The sequence below is a fragment of the Kogia breviceps genome, chromosome 20 (genome assembly GCF_026419965.1).
Source record: "Kogia breviceps isolate mKogBre1 chromosome 20, mKogBre1 haplotype 1, whole genome shotgun sequence".
NCBI classification, from domain to species: Eukaryota; Metazoa; Chordata; class Mammalia; order Artiodactyla; family Physeteridae; genus Kogia; species Kogia breviceps.
In genome coordinates this window covers 25,430,699-25,456,194 of record NC_081329.1, presented here as the reverse complement: position 1 = coordinate 25,456,194, position 25,496 = coordinate 25,430,699, and the positions used below count along the sequence as shown (strand labels likewise).

The following is a 25,496-nucleotide window of genomic DNA, read 5'->3' as shown; positions in this document are numbered from 1 at the left end:
GAGAGTGTGGGCACCACTGCCAGGCACCCCACAGTAATTTGGGATGGATGACATTACAACAATTTAATTTCTGTGCCTTGCTTCTTTATACTTTAGCTCCCCAGGGCACATTTTACATTTATGTTCTGCAAATAACAGAGCATATGTTTCAATTCCCCACACTTATTTTTCCTCAAACTCGTTCCCAGTGAACAGCTTCAATCTTGTCTAGGGCTTCTTGCTCAGAGCTCTGAAAATGCGCCTTCACAGAGCAACCGTTTGGGAATCATAGAAGACGCTATCAGAACTTTGAGTTTTCAACCCAAGTGCCTCTCAAGTCAGAAGGGAAACAAGAAAAAAATCTGTTTCATCGTGATTTCATCTCACATTCTTTGATGAATGTTAAACAAACATAGCCAATAAATGGGTGGATCTTGGCACTTCCTCCATGTGTGTGTAAATGTGCACACACAGACACACAAGGATGGGAAGAGAGAAGAGTGGTCCAATCTATTCCACCAGTAACTACTGAGAGGCACCTAAGTCCCAAGCACTAGGGAAGTAAGTGGAAATCAAAGTATTCAGACTCAACATGCAACTTCATATAGTTCTGATATGTGTATATATATATATGTATATATATATATATACTCTTCTTTTTGAAAGGGCAGGGTTTGTATCTTTTCCAGATCCCACACTTCCAATTTACAGATTCTTACAAGAACAGTACCTGTTAATATGGCCGCCTGCTCAAGTCCCATCAATCTCCTATCTGCCAAATCTCACCAGGTGGAAGGCATCACACATTGACACTCAGACATACTTAAACAAATTTTCTTACCACATCCGAGAACACCGACCGAGGAAGATTGAGGGAATTGGAAGTTTAGAAAACAAAATCATCATTGGGGCTGTACTGGAGGGCTATTTGCCTGAAATGAAGTTTCTAAGGAAGTGATTGATATAGGAAAACCAAACAATCATCAACTTGAAACAAACTGCAGGCGCAAGTCACTAAGTTACTTAGATGGTCAGCTAGTGTAGCATCAGGCTAGTTCTACTACGGAATTCATTGTAGAAGAGAAAATGTTTGATATTTTAGGTGGGTTAGTTCTACCCTGCCAAGAAATCTGCCGAGGCCCTGCTGGTCCTGACTCAGTGCTAGCCAGTTCTTTAACACCACTTGCAGATCTGATATATTCCCTTTCCTCTCAGCCAACAGAGCACTCCCTAAATCTCGTTGCTCAGAAATCGGAGGAGAGATGGCTCTCTTCCTCCATCCAGTTAGTTAGGTCTCAGATGGAAACTCTGAAGACTGATCTACAGGTACGGTGTCATTTTCAAAGTGACCCGGGCTGTACACCTTGTCAAAACATCAAGAAAATCTTCTAACCCAAAGGAAGAAAACACTCTTGAGAATTATATGGCCACGGATCTGAAGTTTGAATTCTAAAGAGCAACCCCATAAGGAACCCGCATCACTGCGCATCATAAAGCAACATTACAGTAAGGCTGACAGACACCGATGGTGTTTATTAGGTCAGTTACTGAAGAAGTTTGAGTGTCATTGCAGTAAATTATCGACTAGTGTGTAAACCATGCTTCGCTATAAAAATGGTACTTTTCAGTCATGTCAAAGAGTGTTTTCAGTGCTTCCTGATAATGTTCTAGGAAATATATTTCAAGGGGGCTTAAACTCTGGGGACCACCTGAAGCTGTTGACTCAATATGGCTGTCAGCCCTAACAGAGCATCTGATGGAGTGTACGGTCCATGCTGAGATGAAGATGGCAAAATCTAATCTCAGTGCTGGTTCTGCTATGCCATGTAAATCAAGCCAACTTATGGAGCCACGGTGTTTGTCACTCTGACATGGGAACAGTCAACGTCTTATAAATGAATCTTACGGGACATCACTATGTAAATATAACACGTTCAAACAAACGCGAGAAAATACACAAACGCACACTTACCACCCACCTGTATTTGGCATTACTAAGCGTCCTCCTAAATGGCCAAAGACACCAGTGGTCCTCAGTTCTGTCCTTGTAGGAAGTGATGACAGATTTTGGATGTAGGGTGTTTTACTTCTGGGATGCACTGTAGTGAAGCTGCGGTTGTTTCCATGGGGAAAAGTCCCGGAATGATTCTTGCCGTGGTACTCGGCTCTCTCAGACACTCCCAGGGAAACCATGAATGAGCTCTGCACTTTGACTTTGATGTCCGACAAAGGGTTAAAGAGTGAGGACTCCGTCATGAGTTCCTTGTCCAGGGGGTCCTGTAGACAGATGGGCCCACTGTATGTTCGGCTTACTGTTAGGTCTGGTTGCATGGAGGAATTCAAGAGCAGGGAGTTACCTGGTCAAAGAAAATTGATCTGTCACTCAGAAACCGAAAAGCATCACAGTTAGGCCTTTACATCTGCTGCTCCTAACTGCACAACAAAGGCTCGCCAGCTGCTCCGGTCAAGGCTAGCCCTTCAGACCCACCCTGGGTATCTAAAGCAACTCTAATAGGCTGATCAGGAGTGCCCAGAGCCTTGGAATCAGGAGCTCTCGCTTTCACAGTCAATTCCCTGAATGCCACTGACCAAATGCATCACTTTCCAGAGTTTTTTTTTTTTTGTGTGTGGTACGCGGGCCTCTCACTGTTGTGGCCTCTCCCGTTGCGCAGCATAGGCTCCGGACGCGCAGGCTCAGCGGCCATGGCTCACGCACGGGCCCAGCCTCTCCGCGGCATGTGGGATCTTCCCGGACCGGGGCACGAACCCGCGTCCCCTGCATCGGCAGGCGGACTCTCAACCACTGCGCCACCAGGGAAGCCCATATGGGATTATTTTAACTGGCAAAGAGAAGCTTCCAAAAAATAAAAAAGGAAAGAAAGCTGTTTTGCAAGCCAGTTTGGAGCAAAAGTAACATCTGTTCATTTTAAATGGCAAGAGATGACACAGTGTGGTGACGAGGGGGTGCTGTTTATAACCGAGGTGGGGTGGGTGCCGGCACGTCTCACGTGGTATTCTGGGCAGTTTCTGGGGCTAGGGGAGGACATGATGTGTCCTCAGAGCAAAAGGGTCGGGGGCCTTCTCAAATTGCTCCATGTCTGAGTAGCCAATTGGCTCTAAGAGCTTGTATGTCACTCTGAGAGGCAAAGAGGGTACCACACAGGGATAGGGAGACTCAGATTCCACACAGGGAGCATCTTAGAATGGCTTCCTTTCTGACTCAAAACAAATGGAGAAAATAATCCGTACAAAAACATGAGAAATTGGACTTTCTCATCTATTGGGACTTACACCAATATATATATATATTTTGCCAAGTATAAAAAAAGAAATGCTGTGGCATTTTCTTGTGATGAAGTAATCTCATTTATTAGTAAATAACAAAATAACCCTCAGTTCCAAACTTCCCACCCATATCAGTCTGTCAATGTGACATCTCAAATTGAAACCCAAAACATATTAAACCATTTCCCTTTGGGGCTTGACAAAACTGTTTCAAGTATGATATTTCTGAAAATGTTGCAATTGCAGGCCATAGCGTATTAGCCTCTATTGTTTTTCCATTTTCATAATTTGTAACGATGCCAGCAGGAAATCTATAACCTGACTTTTCCCACCTCTTTGTTCTGGTGCTCTAAGAATCCAAAATCATAGAGGAGGTTTAAAATGAGATGAAATGACCTTATAGATCTAAAGGCACCTTGATGAGGCATTTTTTTTCATGTTTGAGGCTCTTGTGCCTCTTTGTAACAGAACTGCATTGAAGTCTAGAGATACCAGCCTCACCCTGCGTTACGGTTTTCCCAGGCAAGAAGCGGGATTGAAGAACTGTCTCACATCTGAAACGAGTTTGGAGCCAGATACCCGATACCTGAAAAAGCATATCTCTGAGTCTCATGGCTGTTTTGTCTTACCTTCTGGAGTTTAATTTCTGGCTACTTTTAAAAGACCCTCCTATCTTATGTAAAGTCAAGAAGCAAAAATCATTTCCTAGAGTTAGACTCAAGTCTAAAATGCTTATCATACTATATACATATGACAGAGTCCACGGTTGAAGAAAGTTGGCAACCAACTTGATTCAAGTTTGATCGGGGACAATCCCCCAGTGAACCCAAGTTCTTCTTTGGATGTCCTTCGAGGTCCCTGATCTACTCTACGTATGACATTCTATTTAAGCCTCACCGTTCACCTTGCTGGGGCTCCAGCCATATTAGTTCAAGAAGGGATGTCACTAAGACAACAGGGCATCAGTGTACGGTGTAGCCTCACCATGAATATGGGGGAGAGTAGAATTTTAATAAAGGGTTTCTGCTTGTATCACTAGTTTTGTGAATTCTTGGTCGAAGAAAATGGTAAAGTAAGTTTGGAAAGGCTACATCCTCTCCTAGAAATTCACAGTGCAAGTACGTCCTGAGAAGCATCACGGTAACGAGATGTGTTTCAACTTATCCAAGTCAGCCTTCCCCAAATGTTCAGGCCAGGGAACGACTCCTCTCACATGCTGCCTGGTGCTCTATGGAACTCACTGGTGTCCTGTACCAAGGTAAGAGGAAACAGCTGGCTTCTAGAACGATACTCACTGCATTTACTGAGTCCCTTCCATAAGCCAAGGGTTTATGACCCATGTTATTCCAGGTGGTTTCATCCTTACAAGAACCCCTGGGACAGATGTTAGTATCCCCACTTTATAGCTGTGAGAATTGAGGCTGAGAGAAAATAATTGATTCACTAGGTCCTACAGCAATTCTGGATTCAAGTCTGTCTGATTTAAAACCCTCTGAAGTTGTGCACAAAGCTGCCTCTCACACTATTGTATAGTCTCTATTTTTCAAGCGTTAGGGTCAAAGACATTGATATCTTATGATTTCATGGAAATACAGTTCTAGTTTCTTCCACACTAAAAAGATCAGTTCTTGGGCTTCCCTGGTGGCACTGTGGTTAAGAATCCACCTGCCAATGCTGGGGACGTGGGTTGGAGCCCTGGTCCGGGAAGATCCCACATGCCGCGGAGCAACTAAGCCCGTGGGCCACAGCTACTGAGCGTGCACTCTAGAGCCCACGAGCCACAACTACTGAGCCTGCGTGCTACAACTACTGAAGCCCGCGTGCCTAGAGCCCGTGCTCCTCGATAAGAGAAGCCACTGCAATGAGAAGCCCACGCACCGCAACGAAGAGTAGCCCCCGCTCACCACAACGAGAGAAAGCCCACGCGCAGCAACAGACCCAACTTAGCCAAAAATAAAAATAAATAAAATAAATAAATTTAAAAACAAAGATCAGTTCTTCATTGGATGTATTTCTAATTAAATCCTATATACTAAGCTCTATACCCACATTGAAGGGATGTGTTCTCATCTGAAGTCAACCAAACTCTGACCCGGACCTGAAACTGAGGTGCCAGGAGTGAGTGGTAAGCAGTCACGCATCCTGTCTCTCCAGGCCATCTCCCAATTTCTAGTCTGCTTGGGTTCCTGCTTTGCCATCCTGTCCCTACTCCATCACTGCCAAGCAGTGAGACTTCTTGTCGTGTGCTGCAGGTGCTACTGACAAGCAGTAAACAGAAATAAAAGTGACAATATTGACCACGAGGGTCAAGGTAGAAAACTTCATCTGCGGAAGCGAGACAATTTCATTTAGTAAAATAAAAGCCATCCGTCTCACCCCCATCTCCCAATCAGGAATAGACTGGTTCGGATAAGAGAATTAAATGACTCTGTGTTTTAAAAATGAATATTGCTGTAGTTTGACATGATACATTTTCTTTCCCCACAACAAAAGACTGCCTTAACTTGGCAACAGCAGAGTCATTTAGGCTGGGAATTTCATTTTTTTCCCCTGGCTAACTGGCCCATCAGAGATCCTTGAAAATCCTTTTACTTATTTTAAATAGAAGCCACAAAAATAACTCCACCTAATAAGTGGTGTAATAAATATGCCTGGTATAGTCGTTGGCCCTTAGCCTTGAATTAGCAGTACTTTAGTTAACTAAATATACATCCCCAAAGCAGGCTGGTTAAAATAGAAAGTTGGGTGATCTGAGATAAAATAACTTGTTAGGCTCACTACATATCAAAGATTTAAATGAGATGCCTCATATAAAATGTCGGTAGGAGTAAATTGAGACCCATTGATCCTCACAGCAGCCAAGGACTCAGGCAGGCTCTTCCATCGAACCTGGTGTCCTAAGGAGTGAAGACGGTTTGGTAGCGGCTACCAGTGCCAAGAGCTACCTTCACACAGGACCAAAGAGCGCCAGGGTCTTGCGTGAATGTAGTCTATGGTCCCGGGGACGCAGCGTTGGGGGGCCCTATGCTGCTGACCTTGACGGACTGTTTTGAAGTTGAAGGTCTGGAAGCCACCTGTCAATGCAGAAGAGTCGATGACGTCCACGCCATAGTCACTCTGGCTCCGTCTGTAAAGCGTGATGCCAACGACCAGGACTGTGACGGCCACGACCGCAGCGCCCAAGCCTGAGTACAAGGCGATGTCGCTGGCATTCTCAATGCCTGAAAGACACGAGAGAAATCCTCAGTGGCCAACATGGGCACAGGGCCAAAGACCCACCCCGGGACACAGAATGAAATGCTATCGGAATTTTGGGAGATTCTGATCAGACGAAATGACAAATGTAGCTACCTGCGAGTTGGACTCTCTTTCACACCATAATCATGTTTCTAGAAGACCTTGTATAAATCAAAGGGATGCTAGCCAGATAACATAAGTGCGTTAAGGTAGCTCACCACATAATGGAATCTGGAACAGAGTCAATTTTGCAAAGAATATAATAGTTTTCAAGGAAAAATAAGCAACTCCTTAATTTGCTTGTTTTAGGACGTCCTCTTGCCCTGCCAAGTATTTTTTATATTTTATTTTTGTTGGAAGACACAAGACCCACGTACAATGACAAAATACAGGTGAATTGCTCTGCTTGTCTATGACCTGGGGCGCATGCATTCACAGAGAGCGGTCTAGGGTGAGAGGATAACACACGGTCTATGAGTCGAGAGAGGAGACCAGAGCTCACAGGTATGAACTTGAGCTTTGGCATGTCACTCAGTTCATCAGAATAGTGACAGACATCAGGGTATTTACAATCATGATGAGAGACTATCTGTTGTGAGATATGAAAAGGGTTTGGTCCCAGGCGCTCTCATGTCCACGGTAAATGTTTTCTGGCACCAATTAAATGCTGGACTCTAATACTTTTTTTGTGGAAGAGGACTGGTCTCTAAGAGGGCACATGCTGTTTCTCCCATACCTCTCCTACTCCATCCTATTGAATGCATGGGCAAAGCAAAAATAAAAGCGTTAGTTTGAACTTAGATTGTGGGTGTCTCCCCAATACCCCAAGGTAAGTTGTAGCTGCTTCCCAACCCTTTTGCTAGATGAACACTGGGTGTGGTTCGTTCCGGAAGAGATTCATAATGGCTACTGCAACTCAGCACGACATTTACCCAAGACCACATAACCTTAAAAAAGTGTAAAAATGGAAGGTGTCAAGCACTAACTACATAATTGATTTCCCTACAGATTATGCAGTAGGTATACTTAATGGGTCCCAAAGTAATTACTGTGTCACCCCTTTTGGCCTTAGCAGATAAAATAAACCCATCGTATATTTACCTTGTAATTGCACGGCACTTACTCGGCAGTCACTGCACCCTCCTATGGTACTTACATTACCAACTGAGTAATACTAACCACACAAGTCCATTTATTTTCAACAAAGTTAGTGGACTATAGAATAAGCTGTCACCAAATTAAAGAGGGAACAAGGAAATCAAGCAGAACCGGTTCAGTAATAGGGCAGTCAACACATAAAAATAATTCGTGAGGAGAAGAACGCAGACATCCCAAAGAACTGTAACGGAAAGGTCAGAGGATTATCAGACACTTTTCCTAACCACAGCAGCCTGGGAGGTATGGAGAAACAGGGTGGGATTTAGGCTTTGGTTCAACTTCATGATGGACCAAATGGGAGAGAGAGAGGGATGGGGCATTGGTGGTGGTTTTCCCTAGACGCCCAGAACCACGGGGGTGATGATCGATACCAACCCCAAATGTCTACCTACGTCATGGGGGGAGAAAGGACGGCAGCTAGCACCCCACTTACAGTCTCACCCTCCCCTCTACTCAGTGAAGTTCCTTGGAGGGAATCGTTAGAGCAGAGAGAGGACACAGAACACAACAGGTGCAGCGAGCCAGGGTACCAGGAGCAGTGAGAGAACTTTGGACTGGAACCAATTAGCCTTCCCCCACCCCTCCCCTCCAGGTCCTTGGGCGCTGCTGACTGATGACGCCACCACCTTAAAAGGTGTACCCGGGGAGAAGACGCCTGCTCGGCACCTGAGCAAGAGGCTGACAGTGTCCTGAATGCAGTTGCCCTCTTGCTGAGGTGGTGAAGTGGACACAAAGGCATCTTTAGCTTCCCAGGTACTAAAATAGGACCCGGAGCCAGAGCATGACCAGGGTGAAAGTACTTCTGCTGAAAATGGACATCACTGGACGTGAAATCCTGAAACAAAACTAAGTAGCAGGAACAAGCTGTCTTTGTGCCCCTGGATTCCTATCTTGTTCTTTATGTGTCCACCCTCTTGCGACCTAGGTAACCAGAGTTCTCTGCCCTCCAGATACAAGTCCTGTTTTAGGAAAGGACCCTACTTATGCCTTCAGACGGAGGTATGGATGTTGGATACAGCTCACTGTGTTTCCCTCTTCCAGGAATGTGTGCAGAATGTATTTGACTTCAGAGAATGAAATACTAAATTACAGAATTAAAAAAAAATGAAAATGGGGACTTTGGGGATAGGGTAGGGAAAGAAGGGAGACAGGTTTGTTCGGAGAGCACTGCCTCCTTATGAGTCTCACCCTGGCACTTGGTGGGACCGTCTGAGCTAAAAGCAGAAGTCCATGGACTCCTACAGAACGATAAGCAAAGTGAGATTTATTTTACAAGAACTATCTGTCCGGGGAATTCGAAGGTTCAGGATCTAATCATTTCATTCACTCAACATACACTTGTGGAGGCTCAACCGTGCAGCAGAAATGAGGATACAGGGATGAATTAACACGTGGTCCACATTCTCAGTTGTTTCTTGTTTAAAACTGGTAAAAGACAAGGTGGTGACGGGATCCTGGTATCCAGGTGCAGCTACAGAGGTAGACACAAGTCCTCAAAGCCACGTGTGTGCATCTCAAGAGATGTAATCAGTCATCCCTATAGCTCAAATTCTTCTAAAGTTGGGTCACCCTGCTTCTTTTTCCTCTTTTTTTTTTCTCTTCTCTATCTATCTGCTTTTACTTCACCTCATTCTTTCTTCTTTTCTTTTCCCCCTCTACCCCACCATTTTCTAATCTATTTCTCCAGGACGGTAGAGTGGGTTTCCCTATAAGGGTTCCTGTGTGCTCACAAACGTAATTGATTCCCTTTTCATGTGTGTGCAGGACAGGCCCCAGGAGAACCTGAGGTTTAGTTCCACGTTTTTCACCGCAGTTTCACGGGAGAAGGGGAAGGCTGGGTGTAGGTGTCTGTGAGCACATGGGCACTTGGAGGGGTGCCCCTGCAGAATCACCCCAACGGTGAGCGCGTGCGCGTACATGTGCACATGAGCACACGCTCAGCTCTCGCCAGATCAGAAGCCACTGCTGCTCCAGTCACATGCCCACAAGGTGCAGGCCCTTCCCAGGACTGGAAGGCTTTCTCTACGTCCAGCCCTGCACTCCTGTGCTCCAACACTGCCTACACCCCAGATTCAACGGCCATTAACTTACCGGCTAGGTGGACCTCTGCCAGCGAAAAGCCCCGTTCACCTTTCAGATTATAATGACGGGTCATTGCCCTGTACCCCCCATACCACTAGGCATCGAGGCCCTACCCATCTCTATCTACCCGTCTGTCAGGTGCCAGCGCAGGGCCTCGTCCTCCAAGAAAGCGACTCTGTCCTGGCCAATCCAGCCAACCCTGCCAGCCCATGGTTTTCTAAATTCTTCTGTCACTTACGGTTCCTAGAACTCTTTTTGGATCTTCTGATGGTTAATGATGTGACTGCCAGCGCATTCTGTATAACTGCTTTGAGTTCTTCACAAGCAGCTCCATCCCTATCATTTCCTACAGAAATTTGTGGTGAATCATTGTGTGACTGTTTGTTGATCGCTTGCCTGGTCTCAGACTGAGGGAAGAGAAGCAGGAGAGAAATCCCGGTCTGAGGTTGATTGTAGAACCCCTGCCCCAGAGACCCTCTTTTTCCTTTACATCCACACACATACATGTTTATACCTGTGTCCTTGCTCTCACACTCATGTGGTGCTGGTTTGTTTCCTCCAAGTGATTTCGAACAAAAGCCTTGATACCCCCCCGACTGATTGGGCTACTCTGCCTTTTGCGGGCATGGGGTACTCTTCTCTGAATTTCTGTTTACCTATCAACGTGTGATTCATGTCTTTCCTGTGTCTTCATCCCTATTTTCCTGTCTCCGAGAGTTGTGAAAGTTTTAGGCCAAGCTCTGAAGGAGCCAACATGTGGTAGGAAAACTTGTGTGTAATCTACAGGCCAAAGAAAACAAAAAGAAAAAAAAAAAAAAACAAGGACTGGGAAATCTCTTCTATTCCAAATTAGTCAGAAACTACAGAGGAATCTGTTCATTGCTGGAAGGATTGTGGGGCATCTACAGAGAAAGGCTGCAAAGATCAATAGTTGGAAACGAGGACCCGGGAAAGGAAATGTTTACGGGTTCATCTGGCCTGGAGAAAGGGGCGCTAGAAAGTGGCTTGTGCGGGGCTCTTTCACACATAAAGCGTTGCTCTAAGAAGAGGCCACAGTAGGGGCCCAGTGAACCCTCATTTACGAAGAAGCTAGTAACAAGCTCTCCACCAGCTTTAACAAGGGCTGAAAAGGAGGACATGGCCTTTTGTATAGCACTTGGGACTCTGCTTAGATATTAAAACGACCTTTTCTACGAGGACGGTTGTTTAAAAAAAAAGCCACACTGTATTTCTGAGGGAGCTTATGAAATCTCCTTTCAGAGGCTCTCAAAACCCACGTGACTTGACAGTAGTCTGCGGTTATTTCATTTGTGGGCAAAGTTGGCGAGAAAGGCTAAGGGGCCTTTCAAAGCCCCTTCGAACTTCAGAGTTCAAGGACTGGGTATTAGCAAGTTCCCGTCTTCATGAATTATAATCACACCTAGTCATTCACAGTAACTTATGTCCCCAAAGGAATAAAGCGAAGGGCTGTTTACTTAGTTTGCCTTCTGCTCTCCACAGGACTCTCACTGGAAAAACGCATTAATGCCACTTATTTATGGAAATTTAGCTCAATTCCCATGTTATGAGGTTAACTACATATCAGATTAGACTCTGTTTTACAGGATTAGATAGGTACATCAAAGGAACACAGGAGCACAACAAAATGCCTCTCAAAACATATAGTTAGGGAGTCTGGGACTGACATGTACACACTGCTACATTTAAAAAGAAAGACCAACAAGGACCTACTGTAGAGCACACGGAACTCTGCTCAACACTCTGTAACAACCTAAATGGGAAAAGAATTTGAAAAAGAAGAGATCCACGTATATGTATAACTGAATCACTTTGCTGTACACCTGAAACGATCACGACATTGTTAATCAACTATACTCCAACGTAAAATGCAAAGTTTAAAAAAATACGCTATTCTGTTTTATCTCACTAGATATCATAAAATGACCACTGCTCCCATTTCAGGGGGAAAAAAAAAAAAAAACCTCAGCAACTTGAATTGGTACATATGTGAGGCAGTGAATTACTAAGGAATTAACACAATAAATATTCACAAAGAGAGGGCTGAGAGGGGCAAAATAAATAGGAGGCTAAAGAACCAGCTGCTGTGCTGGGCTCCCAGGACACAGCCATCTCTGGACCAGTCCCTCCTCATCCCAGCACAGGCAGCGCTATGTAGATACAGAGTGATGTACCCAAATATTTAACCGCAGGTGGAAACATAACAGAAGTTACTGTTCGAGTTGTTTATACTTGCTGTCATTGAGAAGCAACTTTTTTTTTTCTTTAACACATCAGAAAAGAGCTTTCAAATGGTCAGCTGTGGTCAACCATGGTAAGCAATTCCGATTACATCTGCATTGCTTGGACTCTCAAAATCCTGTCAGCAATCAGCATCTCGCTTTTCCAACTTGCCATCCTCCAGGACTTCTTTATTGGTGTCATTAATAACAGCAGCAGCACATTCTTACGTAGCACTTACTACGTGCAAGGCACTGTTCTACTACTTTACACTTATTAACTCACTTTAATCCTTCCAGCAACCGTGTGCCCATTTAACTGTGTAAACTGAGGCCAGAAAATCACTTGCCTTGCCCAAAGCCTCCCGAGTGGTAAGCAGCAGAGCCGGGATTCAATCCAAGGCAGTTGGCTCCAGAATCGATTCTCTGGCTCATTGTCTATCCAGCTGTTAACCTCTGTCCTGGTCACACTGCCTGATACTGAAACCGTGTACCAGCCCCCGTGTCCTTGTCTTCTGAAGTAAAAGTTTGACTCAAAGTTAACGATTGGGAAATGTTAAGATGTAGAAATAAAGAATAGCTGTTGGGCTGGGGAACTGGTAACAATTTAGACGATAATTCTGCCACAGGGCACAACTCCCAGTTCCCTGAAAGATACAGATAAAGGCCTGACACACATTCCTAAATTGCTTTGATAGGAAGTAGACCCCCACCAGATGAAGACTGCTGCCCATGAGAACACGGACCCTAGACCAGTTGGAACCGGAAGGCTGATGACGCCGACTCCCAGTTACGACTCCCAGTTACCTCACCACCAGCCGATCCGAGGAACGTCCACGAGCTGACCCCTCCCTGCTCCTTGAACCATTACTATAAAACTCCTCAGCACCCCCTCCAGGCGGGACACACAGGCTTGAGGGCGTTAGCCCGTTGCGCTCCCCTTTGCCTGGCAAAGCAAAAAAGCTCGCTCTTTCTATTTCATCCCAAACTCTGTCTCTGAGATTTCATCCGGCACCAGCGTACAGAGGCCGAATTTTGGCAACAATACCTCTTGCTGGTAAGGGTAAGCCAGTAAAGGAGCACTAAGCTTGTGCTTGCTTCTCTGAGCGCTACAGGTGTGATCACATCCTCATCCTCACAACCAAATCTATTTGAGGTGGGTATTATATTTCCTCTTTCACGATGGTGACTTAGGTACAGATAAGATAGAGACTTGGCTCGAGGCTTTATCATGAGAAAATGGCAAAGGCAGCATTTGGACACCCGCCTGTCTTCACTCCCAAATAGCTTAACCATTAGAGGGTGGCTCCCTGCACTGAGGGCAACTTGCCCCGCTGGAGAAACTCACCAACTAGACTGGTGGGTATCATCAAAAATCCGATGCTTTGCAAACTCACCGGGGCCTTCCTTGCAGCCGAGTAATTATTGTATTCATGTCCTATGACCAAATAACACTTTTCATCAAAACAGTTACCCTGGGGCTTCCCTGGTGGCGCGGTGGTTGAGAGCCCGCCTGCCGATGCAGGGGACGCGGGTTCGTGCCCCAGTCCGGGAAGATCCCACATGCCGCGGAGCGGCTGGGCCCGTGAGCCATGGCCGCTGCGCCTGCGCGTCCGGAGCCTGTGCTCCGCGACGGGAGAGGCCACAACGGTGAGAGGCCCGCGTACCGCAAAAAACAAACAAACAAAACCACAAAAAAACCCAGTTACTCTGAACTTTGTTTCCTTTCTTCAACACCCCTGCTTCTCACTGACCCCTTTTCTAGTCGAAAAAACAGAGGCCGTCCTATGTGAGTTCCCTCCTCCTCAACTCAGAATTCCTGTGCTCCTTCCTGCGTTTTTCCTTTCCTTTTCCCTGTTCCCTGAACAGCTCCTCCTCCTCTGTGCCAGGCCAGCTCCTATCCACCCTCTCCTGCATCCGCGGGGACCTGGCTTCATTCATTATTCCCTTTTGGCCTTGCATCTTTCAACTCTGCCTCCACACCTGAGCCTTGCCTTCTGCCTGCAAACACAGCCTGGTCTCCCTAATCACCCCCCCCCCCAATCCTTCTCCCGACTCTCTGATAAACCTCGCCAAAGATGCAGTATCCTTTCACATTCACGAAATCCTTAGCTCTTTGTTGAAAAGAACTTAAAGCATTTGTTCTGAACATTAAAACTTTTGTGAACCATGTTCCATAATTTCCCTAACCAGTTAACCTCTGTCCTGCTGAAACAAAAGAATAAATAGAATACATGCATATGATGAGAAAATGTTTTAGGAACTATAAAAAGTTACACTACACCAAGAGAAAATTTATCCTCCAACTAAGCCAGACAGAGAAAGACATATAATACCATATGATATCGCTTATATGTGGAATCTAAAAAAAAAAAAAGGATACAAATGAACTTATATACCAAAGAGATATAAACCCACAGACATAGAAAACAAATTTATGGTTACCAAAGGGGGAAGGGGAGGAGGGATAAATGAGCAGTTTGGGATTAACATATACACACTACTACATATAAAACAGATAACCAACAAGGATCTACTGCATAGCACACGGAACTCTACTCAATATTTTGTAATAACCTATAAGGGAAAAGAATATGAAAAAAACCAATATATATGTATATATAACTGAATCACTTTGCTGTCCACCTGAAATTAACACAACATTGTAAATTAACTATACTCCAATAAAAAAATAAATAAAATTGAAAAAAAATAAAAGTAACCACTCTTGATAGTATCTTTGAGATCTTTCGGGAAAAAAAAGTAAATTTCTTTTTTTTTTTAAACCATTTTTACTGTAAAAATTCTATTATCTTATATTTCTGTATTATATTTCTTTTCCTGTATGTTGCTCTTTTTCCCCACGTACAGAATCTTGTAGATCTTTCCTGTATCAGAACCTACAGACCTGCTTCACTTCTTTTTACACGTGCCTAAGCCCATTGCCAGGCTGTATGATGTAACTCATTCACTATTTCTGTCTTATTTGGTTGTTCTCTTACCCTTTTAAAGTCTGGCTCTTGCGCAAACCACTGTTCCCTCTTGACGACTGGTCTCAACGACTCCATTAATAGTAATGTTCTTGGTCTTATTCTTTTCCACTGCTCTGCAGTAGAAACACAAGAATAGCCAACCCTCCCTCTGGGGGAAAAAAAAAGTCCCTTAAATTTGATTCTCCTAACTTCTCTTTTCTTATTGTTTAGGAACTACCCTTCCTTCTCAAAGTTCTAGAAAAGATCTTTAAAGCTCAGTTCTTGGCCCCTTTTGCTCACCTAATCGGATCATCACTCACACACAGACAGCGCTAACTATTCCTCCGATGACAAACAGTCTCAAACCAAGATCTCCTGCCTCATCGCGTACGTGAAGACCTCATCCAACATTTCCTCCTGCTCGATGGATAAAACCATCACGCACCTGTGTGTTGCGCTAACATCTCAAATTTGTCATCTGATCGATGAACTCACCATTCTTATCTCTTCAAATACTTTCTTTTCTTGAATTCCCTTTCTCTAGCAATGACATCACCAGAGACCAGGCTTGAGACTGAGCCATCTTTCCTCTTCTTTCCATCGACCCCGTCCCCAGACCACTGACACGCCTCACTGATCGGATCCCCAGTGCCTCTCACATCTCCGTTTCAACAGGAGGCAGCCACGTTGCACGGTCTCAACTTACCTGGTACCGAGGCCCCGGTCTTTGTTCACGCTGAACCACTTTACACATGGATTACTCTCTCCAAACACGGTTCTGGCACTGTTACTCCACTCCCTTTCAATAACTCTCTAGTAGGTGTTGAGTTCACGCCAACAGGGACATTCCTTACAGCTCAAGACACTTTCCGCTCTGCCCCATTCTATTTTTCAACGGCTTTTGCCCATCTCTCACCCACAGGGACCCTACTCTTTGGCTAAATCTGACTACAGGCATAACTGAAAGATATTATGGGTTCAGTTCCAGACCACTACAAGAAAGCAAATAGCGTAATAAAATGAGTCACACAAATTGTTTGGTTTTCCAGTTAAAAGTTATGTTTACACTATACTGTAGTCTGTTAAGCATGCAATAGTATTATGTCTAAACAAAACAATGGATATACCTTAACTAGAAAATACTTTATTGCTAAAACATAGTAGCCATCATCTGACAACACAAGGTGGCCACAAACCTTCAATTTGTAAAAAGAAAAAAAAAAAAGAAAGCAGTATCTGCGAAGCTCAAGAGAGCAAAACACTATTAAATGAGGTCTGCCCATATCTATTTTTTTCAAGTAGAACTTGTACTTCAGTAGACTTTTGTTTGTTTGTTTGTTTTTTTTGGGGTACGCGGGCCTCTCACTGTTGTGGCCTCTCCCGTTGCGGAGCACAGGCTCCGGACGCGCAGGCTCAGCGGCCATGGCTCACGGGCCCAGCCGCTCCGCGGCACGTGGGATCTTCCCGGACCGGGGCACGAACGCGTGTCCCCCGCATCGGCAGGCGGATTCTCAACCACTGCGCCACCAGGGAAGCCCTAGACTTCTTTCTTTTTGTTCAGACTTTTTGCTTTTACTGAAAGGCTCTCTCCTCTAATATTTGTTTTAATTCTAGCCATTCTTCCAAGATCGACAGTAAAGATAATCTATTCTATAAAAAATATTTCTTTTAATTAATTAATTAATTTTGGGGGGGCTGTGTTGGGTCTTCGTTGCCGCACGCGGGCTTTCTCTAGTTGCGGCGAGTGGTAGCTACGCTTCGTTGCGGTGCGCGGGCTTCTCATTGCAGTGGCTTCTCTTATGGAGGAGCACGGGCTCTAGGCGCTCGGGATTCAGTGGTTGTGGCTCGCGGGCTCTAGAGCGCAGGCTCAGTAGTTGTGGCACACGGGCTTAGTTGCTCCGCGGCATGTGGGACCTTCCTGGACCGGGGCTCGAACCCGTGTCCCCTGCATTGGCAGGTGGATTCTTAACCACTGAGCCACCAGGGAAGCCCCAAAAATATTTCTTGATAATGCACATTCACATGTTTTGTTCTTCCTTCTGAGTAAAGTTGCCAGATCAAGCGAATACAAATATGACATAGTTAAATTTGAATTTTAGATCAAGAATGAATAACTTTAGTAGAAGTATTTCTCATGCCATATTTGGGACATGCTTATGCTAAAATGTATTCACTATTGATCTGAAATTCAAATATAACTAAGCGTTCTGTATTTTATCTGGTAAGTCTATCTTCAGACTGCAAAAAGAACTGTGTTTTTTCCCATCAGATACAACGACCAAGGTAAAATGAGAAATAGAGTCAAAATGCAGGATTTGAACTCCAGTCCTTGAGAAGAAAACTTCACTTTCATTTTCTATTCTGGAAATTAAAGATATAAACTCTAACTTTGAATTACTAGCAGGTGGAAAGATGGGGCCTGTGAACTCACATCTTTAGTGAGTATCCTGGATTACTCTGATGTTGATGAACATATTGGTCCATCACTTATTCACTGTGTCTGTGCTTAGTTCCGAAGTATTTAATGAATGAAATCCCATCATGTCCAGTAAGGTCAATGATATTCTTGAAAATGGTAATAAGAAAAGGTATACACTTACAATGGAATAAAAATTAGGTAATAAAAAGATTGAAAGTAGTAAGAAAATTATAAATGTTGCACATTGCATGGGTTGAATTGATTCACAGTAGGCATGGTTCTGAAGGACAAAGCAAGTCATGCAATTTGTGGGAAGTGCTATGTTTATGTAATAGAAAATAATCAGCAGGAGATGAAGAAAAATGCTGGGTAAAACAGAAAAAAAATGTGCTTTACCTCATGGCTAGAAGAGTAGCATTGATGCCAGTTGCCTCATGTTAGTTTAGAAGAATTTAGAAGTCTATCGAGAACTTAAAGATATTATGGTTCAAAGTCGCAGTTTGTTCTATGGGTTCAAGGTACCACTCAGGTCTACACAGCCTGAAAGAGAGTGGTCCAAACTGCCAGTGTAGACTGCGCATCTTCTGAGGAGCTCCTTAACCCTATGAAGATCATAAAGAATGTATATTCCCAGAATCCACATTATTCCACTATGGATGAAAGCAGTGTACTTGGGGAAAAGATATAGAATGGAATGTTAGTAAGGAGACGAGAAATACCTAATTTTCAGACTGGAAGGACACATTTGGGTCATTCTTTGATACAAATGATTCTGGGAAGCATCCAGCTTGGACTTTAACCTAGCACCTGGCACAGAATAGATGATTATTAAAAACTATCTCCTTACTTCCCCCTCTTCTCAAATCCTTTATTATCTTCTACCTTTTAATGAAGTTGTGGGGAAGAAGCCTTTCTTACTGTTTCCTTCACACTTCACTGGGCCAGTACTATTTATATAGAATAATCGTGCAATAGATATCTACTACATGAATGACTTAAAATAAATATGAAGAAGCAAAGTCTTTATTTTCACCTAAACAAAAGGCTCCATGCCGAGTTATCAGGAAGATGTAAGACCATAATAACAAGTATGAATTGAACATCTAATACATACTAGGCACAGTGGTAAATGCCACAAGCATAAGGGTGAACAAGATCCTATACCATCTACCAGATGGCAGGAATTATGTCTAGCAGAGAGGGAAATCCAGCCTGGGATAAAGGCAATGAACATATGGTGTAGAAATAGGGAAACTGCTTGATACTGAGCCAATTACGGGAGTAACTGACTCAGACTTGGAGGCTGGGGGGAAGATGGTGAATGCTTTGCAGAAGTGAGACCCAAGCCAAAACGGGGAGGAAGGATACATTCAACAGGTTAAGGTTAGGGGGAGAGAAAGTTTTCTGGCAGGAGTAACCGAACGTATAAGGAACTTTATGCCAATACGGGCCCAGGGTATTCAGAAAACTAAGAAGCTTTGTTTGGCTGAAGAATATGAGAAACGGTGAGAGGGTAGGAAGGAAAATACCTAATGATTCAGCTGCTTGAGAGAAGCTGATATGCTTAAGAAAAGCCATCTGAGACCAGATCACAAACATTAAGTACTTTGGACTTTATCTTAAAAATAATGGTCAGCTGGGCTTCCCTGGTGGCGCAGTGGTTGAGAATCCGCCTGCCGATGCAGGAGACACGGGTTCGTGCCCTGGTCCGGGAAGATCCCACGTGCCGCGGAGCAACTAAGCCCGTGAGCCATGGCCGCTGAGCCTGTGCGTCCGGAGCCTGTGCTCCGCAACGGGAGACGCCACAACAGTGAGAGGCCCGCATACCGCAAAAAAAAAAAAAAAAAAAAAAATAATGGTCAGCTAAGGAAAAGGTTTAAACCCAGAGGTCATGTGACCAGAACTGATGTTTTCAAAAGATCAGATAAATTGATGTCAGCCAAGATTGGATATAGAAAGCAATGACAGAAATTCTGGTTAGAAAGAAAGATGGCCTGCACTTTGAAGCATTTTTGTCTGGGACACCCTTTTCTTTTCACTTGGTTTTTCTCTTACTACAACTGGCTGTTACTTTTCTGTCTCCTCTGCAGTGACTTCTGACCTTCTGTACATCTAAATGTTGACGTCCTCCAGCGCTGCGTCCTCAGATACCTTCTCTATTCACACTCATTATCCGGTGATCTCATTCAACCTAATGGCTTTAAATATCCTCTGGACAGTGACAAGCCTCAGATTTATGTCACCAGCCAGGACTCTCCTCTGACCTCCAGACTCATAGATTCAGCTGCCCGTTTAACCTCTCCATTTAGATGTTTCAGAAGTATCTGACATCTAGCATTTATAACACTGAACTCTTGAGTCTCCTTCCAGATGTGCTAAACCAAGTTCTCCCCAGATCGGTAACGGCCAAGTCCGTCCTTCTAGTTGCGTAGCCCAAATTCTGGGATCTTCCCTAATGCTTTTCCTTCTCTCAAACTCTATATCCAATCCATCAGCAAATCCTTTTGACTCTGCCTTCAAGAGATATCCATAACGGATTATGGCCCGTTTCTACAATTTCCAATGCATTCTGTCTGGCCCAAGCCACAGTTATCTTGAATCTAGGTTATTATAATAGCCTGGGCATTGTAACAGCCTAGATTATTTTAATAGATTATTGTTACAATAGATCATTGGAACCGATTTTCTTGCTTCTGCTCTGGTGCCCTGTATGTTTACACTCAGCACAGCAGGGAGAGTGTATCCTTGAAAATATTAGGTCATATCACTACGAATAAACACCCTCAGTGGCTTTCCGTCTCGCTCACATGAAAGGTCAAAGTCGTTACAATGGCCTATGATACGCTTGGCAGTTTTTCCCTGTGCCCCACTTCTTTGACCTGAGCTACTATGACCCTCCCCTTTGCTGCTCTGCTCCAGATACCTGCCCTAATTGTTCCTCGGATACAACAAGCTCCTGCCACACAGCCTTGGCGCCCTGCTGTTCCCTTGGCCTGGAATGTTCTCCTCTCAGATATCTAGAATGTTTGTCCTTGTTTTTTTTTCAGGTCTCTTCTTAAATGTGATTTTATTACAGAGACCCTCTCTGAACACCTTATGCAAAAAAGCAACACTCCCCCCATCCCCGCCTGAGCCCCTCATCCCGCTTTATCCCTCTTCACAACACATCACCACCTCCACAGCACCGAGCACTCTTATTTTCTGGTTTGTTTTCTCCATCTCCCCTGTCAGCTTTGTGGGAGCAGGAACTGTAGCTGTCTGGCTCAAGTGTTGATTCTCCACCACCTAGAACATGTCCTAGCCCATGGGAGGCACTTGATGAACAGCTGCTGAATGAATGGAGGGGATGGATACGCAAGAGGGAAAATGGGGAGAGTCAGTGAACTTGATCTACGTAGGTGGCAGAATGATTAGATGGCGGTGATTCATTGGGTACTGAGCTGGAGAAGGGAGAGGAAAACGACAGGGGTCTAGGAGGCTGTCCAAGTGTGGGACCCAGCTGAGTTAAAGGCATAGTATTCACTGAACTAGAGAAGATGGGAAGAGGCCTGCGTTAGAAACAGGGACAGAAAAGGACACATTCAATTTTGAAAAAGCTGAGATTCAGGCTCTTGGGAGACATTCAACTGGCGAAGTCCTGGAGGTAACTGACTCTAGTAGAACGATTAATGGGATTCGTGCGTAGCGTGCGTTTCTACTGGTCACAAAACTACTACGTGGAAAGGAGATGGAGAAAGAATATGTCCTGAGTGATTTTCTAGGGGGAAGCTGAATCCTTTTCATCCCTAAGGTGAACTTACGGAAGCAGTCGCTCCCTGGGGGCTCACAGCCCCTCAGAAAGCCTCATCCCCAAGCCTCCAGGAGGCTGTCTCCACATGACCATCCATCTTTCAGACTGACTCTGGAGGTATGTGTTTGCCATTCAGAACCTACTATATTTTACTGCACTTCCTGACATTGTTACACAACATTTATTGAAAGCACATTTGCTGGTAATGAAGTTTCTATTAACTATGATTAAATCTCCTAAAACACCTGAAGATAATTTAAGATGTGCAGAAGCAGAAAATGAAACATTCGGTTTAGTACATTAGGAAACGTAATTGATTAAATTATCTCATTTACAATAAGTGCTTTCAGGAGCGATGCTGTGCACATATTCCCCCCCCCCCCCGTTTGTCATTAAGATTTGCCAACAGGCATCTTAAGACTTCACTTTCTTTTCACACCTCCCCGCAACTCAAAGCCGGATCCTCAGCCCGCCTCACACGGATCTGCCCGGGAGGCTCCGAGGGATGGTTTCCATCCAACCAGCCTGGCAGAGGATCATGTGCACAGCTATATATAGGAACATGTTGTTTCTCAATTATCTTCATAATTGACTTGGATTTTGCATCAATGATGATTCATGGAATCTTCAGCGAAGCCCCTCTCTTTCAACAAACAACCACAGCCCGCCTTCATATAATGCACTCCTAACCGTGCAGCCTCCAGAACCCGGATCCGATGCCTCTGGGAGCCTTTTGCAATCACACTGATTCTGTTAAGGTTTTATTTTTAGGAAATCACAAATTAAAACAGTTTAAGCGTTTCCGTGGCAGTATCCAGCAATTAAGCACGGTGTAGAGGAGCGAGAACCCCAAGCAAAACCTCATTCACGAGTCCCCGAGGACCAGAACTAGCTATTGTGGGGCTTACGGCTGGAATGTACCCAAATCTGTACCCAAATTAGAATGGCACAGGACTCGCAAACTATGCATGAAATTAATTTTCAAAAAACACACATGCATTTCTGAGGAACTCTCCCGTTGGCCGCCACATGGATACCCATAACCTTGCTTAGGCTGCACACAGGGGCCAGTGGATGGTGAGGGCTCCCCCGTGACCAGGAAGCCCTGGGGGCCCACTGACTCCAGCAGTCCCTCTGAGGCCTTGGCCCAGACACAAGCCGAACACTCAGTGCCCCCTTTTCTCCTCCACCCTCACATGCGTGCGTGCACGCACCCCCCCCCCCCCCCAATCAGGCTTCCCCACCTTCAGTCTTCCCATGAGTTCCAAATCCAACATGCATGACTCCGGAGGGCCGCTGCCTAAGTCCCAATAACGACTTTATGGGCAGCAGACAGCAGGGAAAACAAGAAGGTTTGTTTTTGTTGTTCTGTAAAGTTCTCAGGCTCCAGAAGTCATGGCATCTTTCTATCTCAAGCCAACATCTGAAGTATGAACATCACAGCTTCACTGCATCTTCCTCTCATGTCACCTGACCCCCATCCCAAGGCACTGATTTCTGTCTATCTTCACAGGGTGTTAATTCTTTCAAAGAAGGTGGCTAATCGAAGCTGTTACCTCGCCCATGCTATTCTAATGGCAATACCCTAGGATTTAAAAGATCAAAAGCCATTCATTTTCCGACCAAAATAGGAGATACTGGTCAAGAATGTCTTTCACAAGCTTTACAAACCAAGCTGGCTAGGGAGCTGTCTCTTTCTACCATTGCTAAGAGCTGCAATGCTGATGCCCTTCTCTATGGACTCTGACGTCTATCTGATGCCCTAGTATACTTTACACATTGCTGAGAACCATTGGGGAAACATATTAAAATGTAGATTCTCAGGAGCTGCCCCTGCACTGGGTGTTCAAATTAATTTGTTCTATTCTGAGGGGAGGCATATTTAACAAGCTCCCACCATAACCCAAGATTCTGATGCATGTGGTCGCTTATCTAAGTTTCGTGAACTATTTTTCTAAGAAAAACAGTTCTCAATCCAAGCTGCACATTGAAATCACCTGAGGAGCTTTTAATACTAGGGATTCCTGTGTTCTGAATCCCCTCTTCCCATTTTGATTTCACTGGGGTACAGCCTGGGAATTGGGATTTATAAATGGCCTCCGGTGGCCCTCAGTTTCAGCCGGGGCTGAGCACGCTGGGGTTGAACGCCGAGCTGCCAAGCATTCAAGCTGTGCTCTGTCCCCCAAATCTACTGGATGCGTAAGATGGAGAGAATGCAAAGGCCTCTCCAGGAAGCAAGCCAATGGACAGAGACCTCGAGCCAGCACCCACCCACCAGGTTCAATTCCTGGCCTTTTCACTGTGGAATACTGGTTCTTAGTCTACCCAGTTGCCATGGATTTCAGGGTTCTTCTCTTAGGCGCCCCCTGCCCCTTCCTAGGTGGAGAGTCTTGTAATCAGGCTATTGCCCAAGGCTGCTCTCATGAAAGCCTGTACTGACAAATAGTTATTAATTGTAATGAGATAAATCTCCTCAGAAATAAGAGTCCTAGATGACATTTGCAGATAACTGGACTGCTCTCGGCAGGCGGAATCAAGAGGAGAGATTTACTTTTACTCTGAAGGAGGCGAGGGGGTGTGCATATTTCTGTTCCATTTAAACCTCTGATATGTGACTCCAAACCCAATGAGAAGAAGCCCCCCCGAAAGCCCTGGATCTTTCGAAGGAACTTCAATTCAGTTTGGCTCCTAGACAAGTACAACAGTAAAGCAGCAAATATGAGAATAAGTGATATTCACAAGAGGAAAAATAACTTACTTTGGGGTTTTATTTCATGAAGAGGTTTTTTATCTAAAAGAAAGAAAGACAAAAAAAGAAAGTTGCATTTAATAATTTACACGGAGCAGATATATTTCCTATATTCCTTTACGTCTACCTCTATAAAGGAAACATTTTCTCTCTTTCTGCAGACAATACGGATTATGTTACTTATATTTATCCTTTTCATTCTAATTTAAAACATTTTTCTCTTTTGCAATATTTTTCTAGGATGACTGCTTCATTCCTTCAAAAAAAAAAAAATCCCTCAGGCTTACTAGAGTTTCTTTCTTTTGCATTTGTTAGATTCTTATCGGCATGATGAGAGCAGTGAGCTTGCCGCCTGTTCCTTTTTTATATACAGTAGAAGACTGGTCAGGTAAGGGATGCTATTTCACTGTATATGATGATAGAAAAACGAACCATGAATAAATATTTAAAGGGATCCTGCATTGGTTTGCAGTTATCATGGTCTGGAGAAAATGTTCCAAACTCTGCTTTTTTTTTCCGTTCTCGTTGGGTATAGGTGCTATGGTATTGTGAGCGTGTTGAAGGTTTATTTTTAAGAAATCACACTTTTTGGTTTCAGATCTTGATTATCTGTTAAAATGTGGATGATCTCTCTTAGTGGAAAAGTGTCCTTTTTAATCGTGCTATTGAGCAGGGCAGCGGTCAGATGAGATGGATACAGAGAAAAGACACTCGGTCTTTTCTAAAGCAAGTTAGACATTCTTATCCATTCTCTTCATGGCTGGCCCTTCATCCACCATCCCCTGCCATCTTTCATCACCAAATATTTTGCATTCATCTTGCAAATCACTTGGAGACGTGGTGCCTATGGCTTGCTTTCTCTTACACCACAGGCCCTCCAGTAACCATTCCTCCTGCCCCCGGTCCCATTCCAGGCCAACACAACTCCACCACCACGCAGAAACCTGGGGAGACCGGGACTGACACCATGTCCAATTCCAGAGGATTTGCAGGGTCCATCGTTCCTCTCATGTGGGGCTTCTTAGGGTGTAGAAGGAACACAGTCAGACTACAAGCACGGGGGCTGTTGCTAAGCATTCACAGACTCCCATAAGGCAGGGGACCTTGAAAAGTCACCTTGGGTAGCCTCCTTCCTCTCTTTGCCTGAAGGCGAGCCAAGCGGGGAGAGACGCTGTCATTTTGGATTATGTTTTTAACTGAATCAAATCTCGCACAGTACACATTTGAGAACTTCATAAATATTATCTGGCTGACTGCACCGTAACCCCTCCCAGGCAGACAGACACAGCTAGGTTCCGAATCCTTCACGGAATATCTCTTATCCTACCCCACTCCTGCACTTAATACTGATTTTGACAGAAAACGCTTGCCGTGTGCTTTACATGTGACTCTTGTGTGTTTTGCCATCTGATTTGTGATGGAAGTAGCTTATAAAAGTTGTGTGTAAATCACACTTTTGCAAAGGGGCCACCATTGTTTTTTTTTTTTTACAATGAGGGGAAGTTAACAGGCAAAGGGTAATATCTGACAAATCTTTCTTTAAAAAAGAAATCCTCATAAAATATAATAATTTGTTCAAGTTGATACG

General features: G+C 44.5%; 1 protein-coding gene across 9 annotated transcripts in view; it reads right to left on the bottom strand.

The window, feature by feature from the left end:
* Window positions 1-25,496, bottom strand: part of UNC5D (unc-5 netrin receptor D) — a 567,718-nt gene that overhangs the window by 72,698 nt on the left and 469,524 nt on the right. For 3 of the 9 annotated variants that reach the window (XM_059049202.2, XM_067022445.1, XM_067022444.1), the window contains 3 exons: window positions 23,918-23,950; window positions 6,300-6,485; window positions 1,959-2,336 (listed from right to left, as the gene is read on the bottom strand). In XM_059049202.2, coding sequence (XP_058905185.1) covers window positions 1,959-2,336; window positions 6,300-6,485; window positions 23,918-23,950 — 597 coding nt within the window. Of the gene's footprint in view, window positions 1-1,958; window positions 2,337-6,299; window positions 6,486-7,237; window positions 7,253-23,917; window positions 23,951-25,496 lie in introns of all 9 variants that reach the window. The other 6 variants (XM_067022443.1, XM_067022446.1, XM_067022442.1 and 3 more) reach the window with 4 other exon arrangements.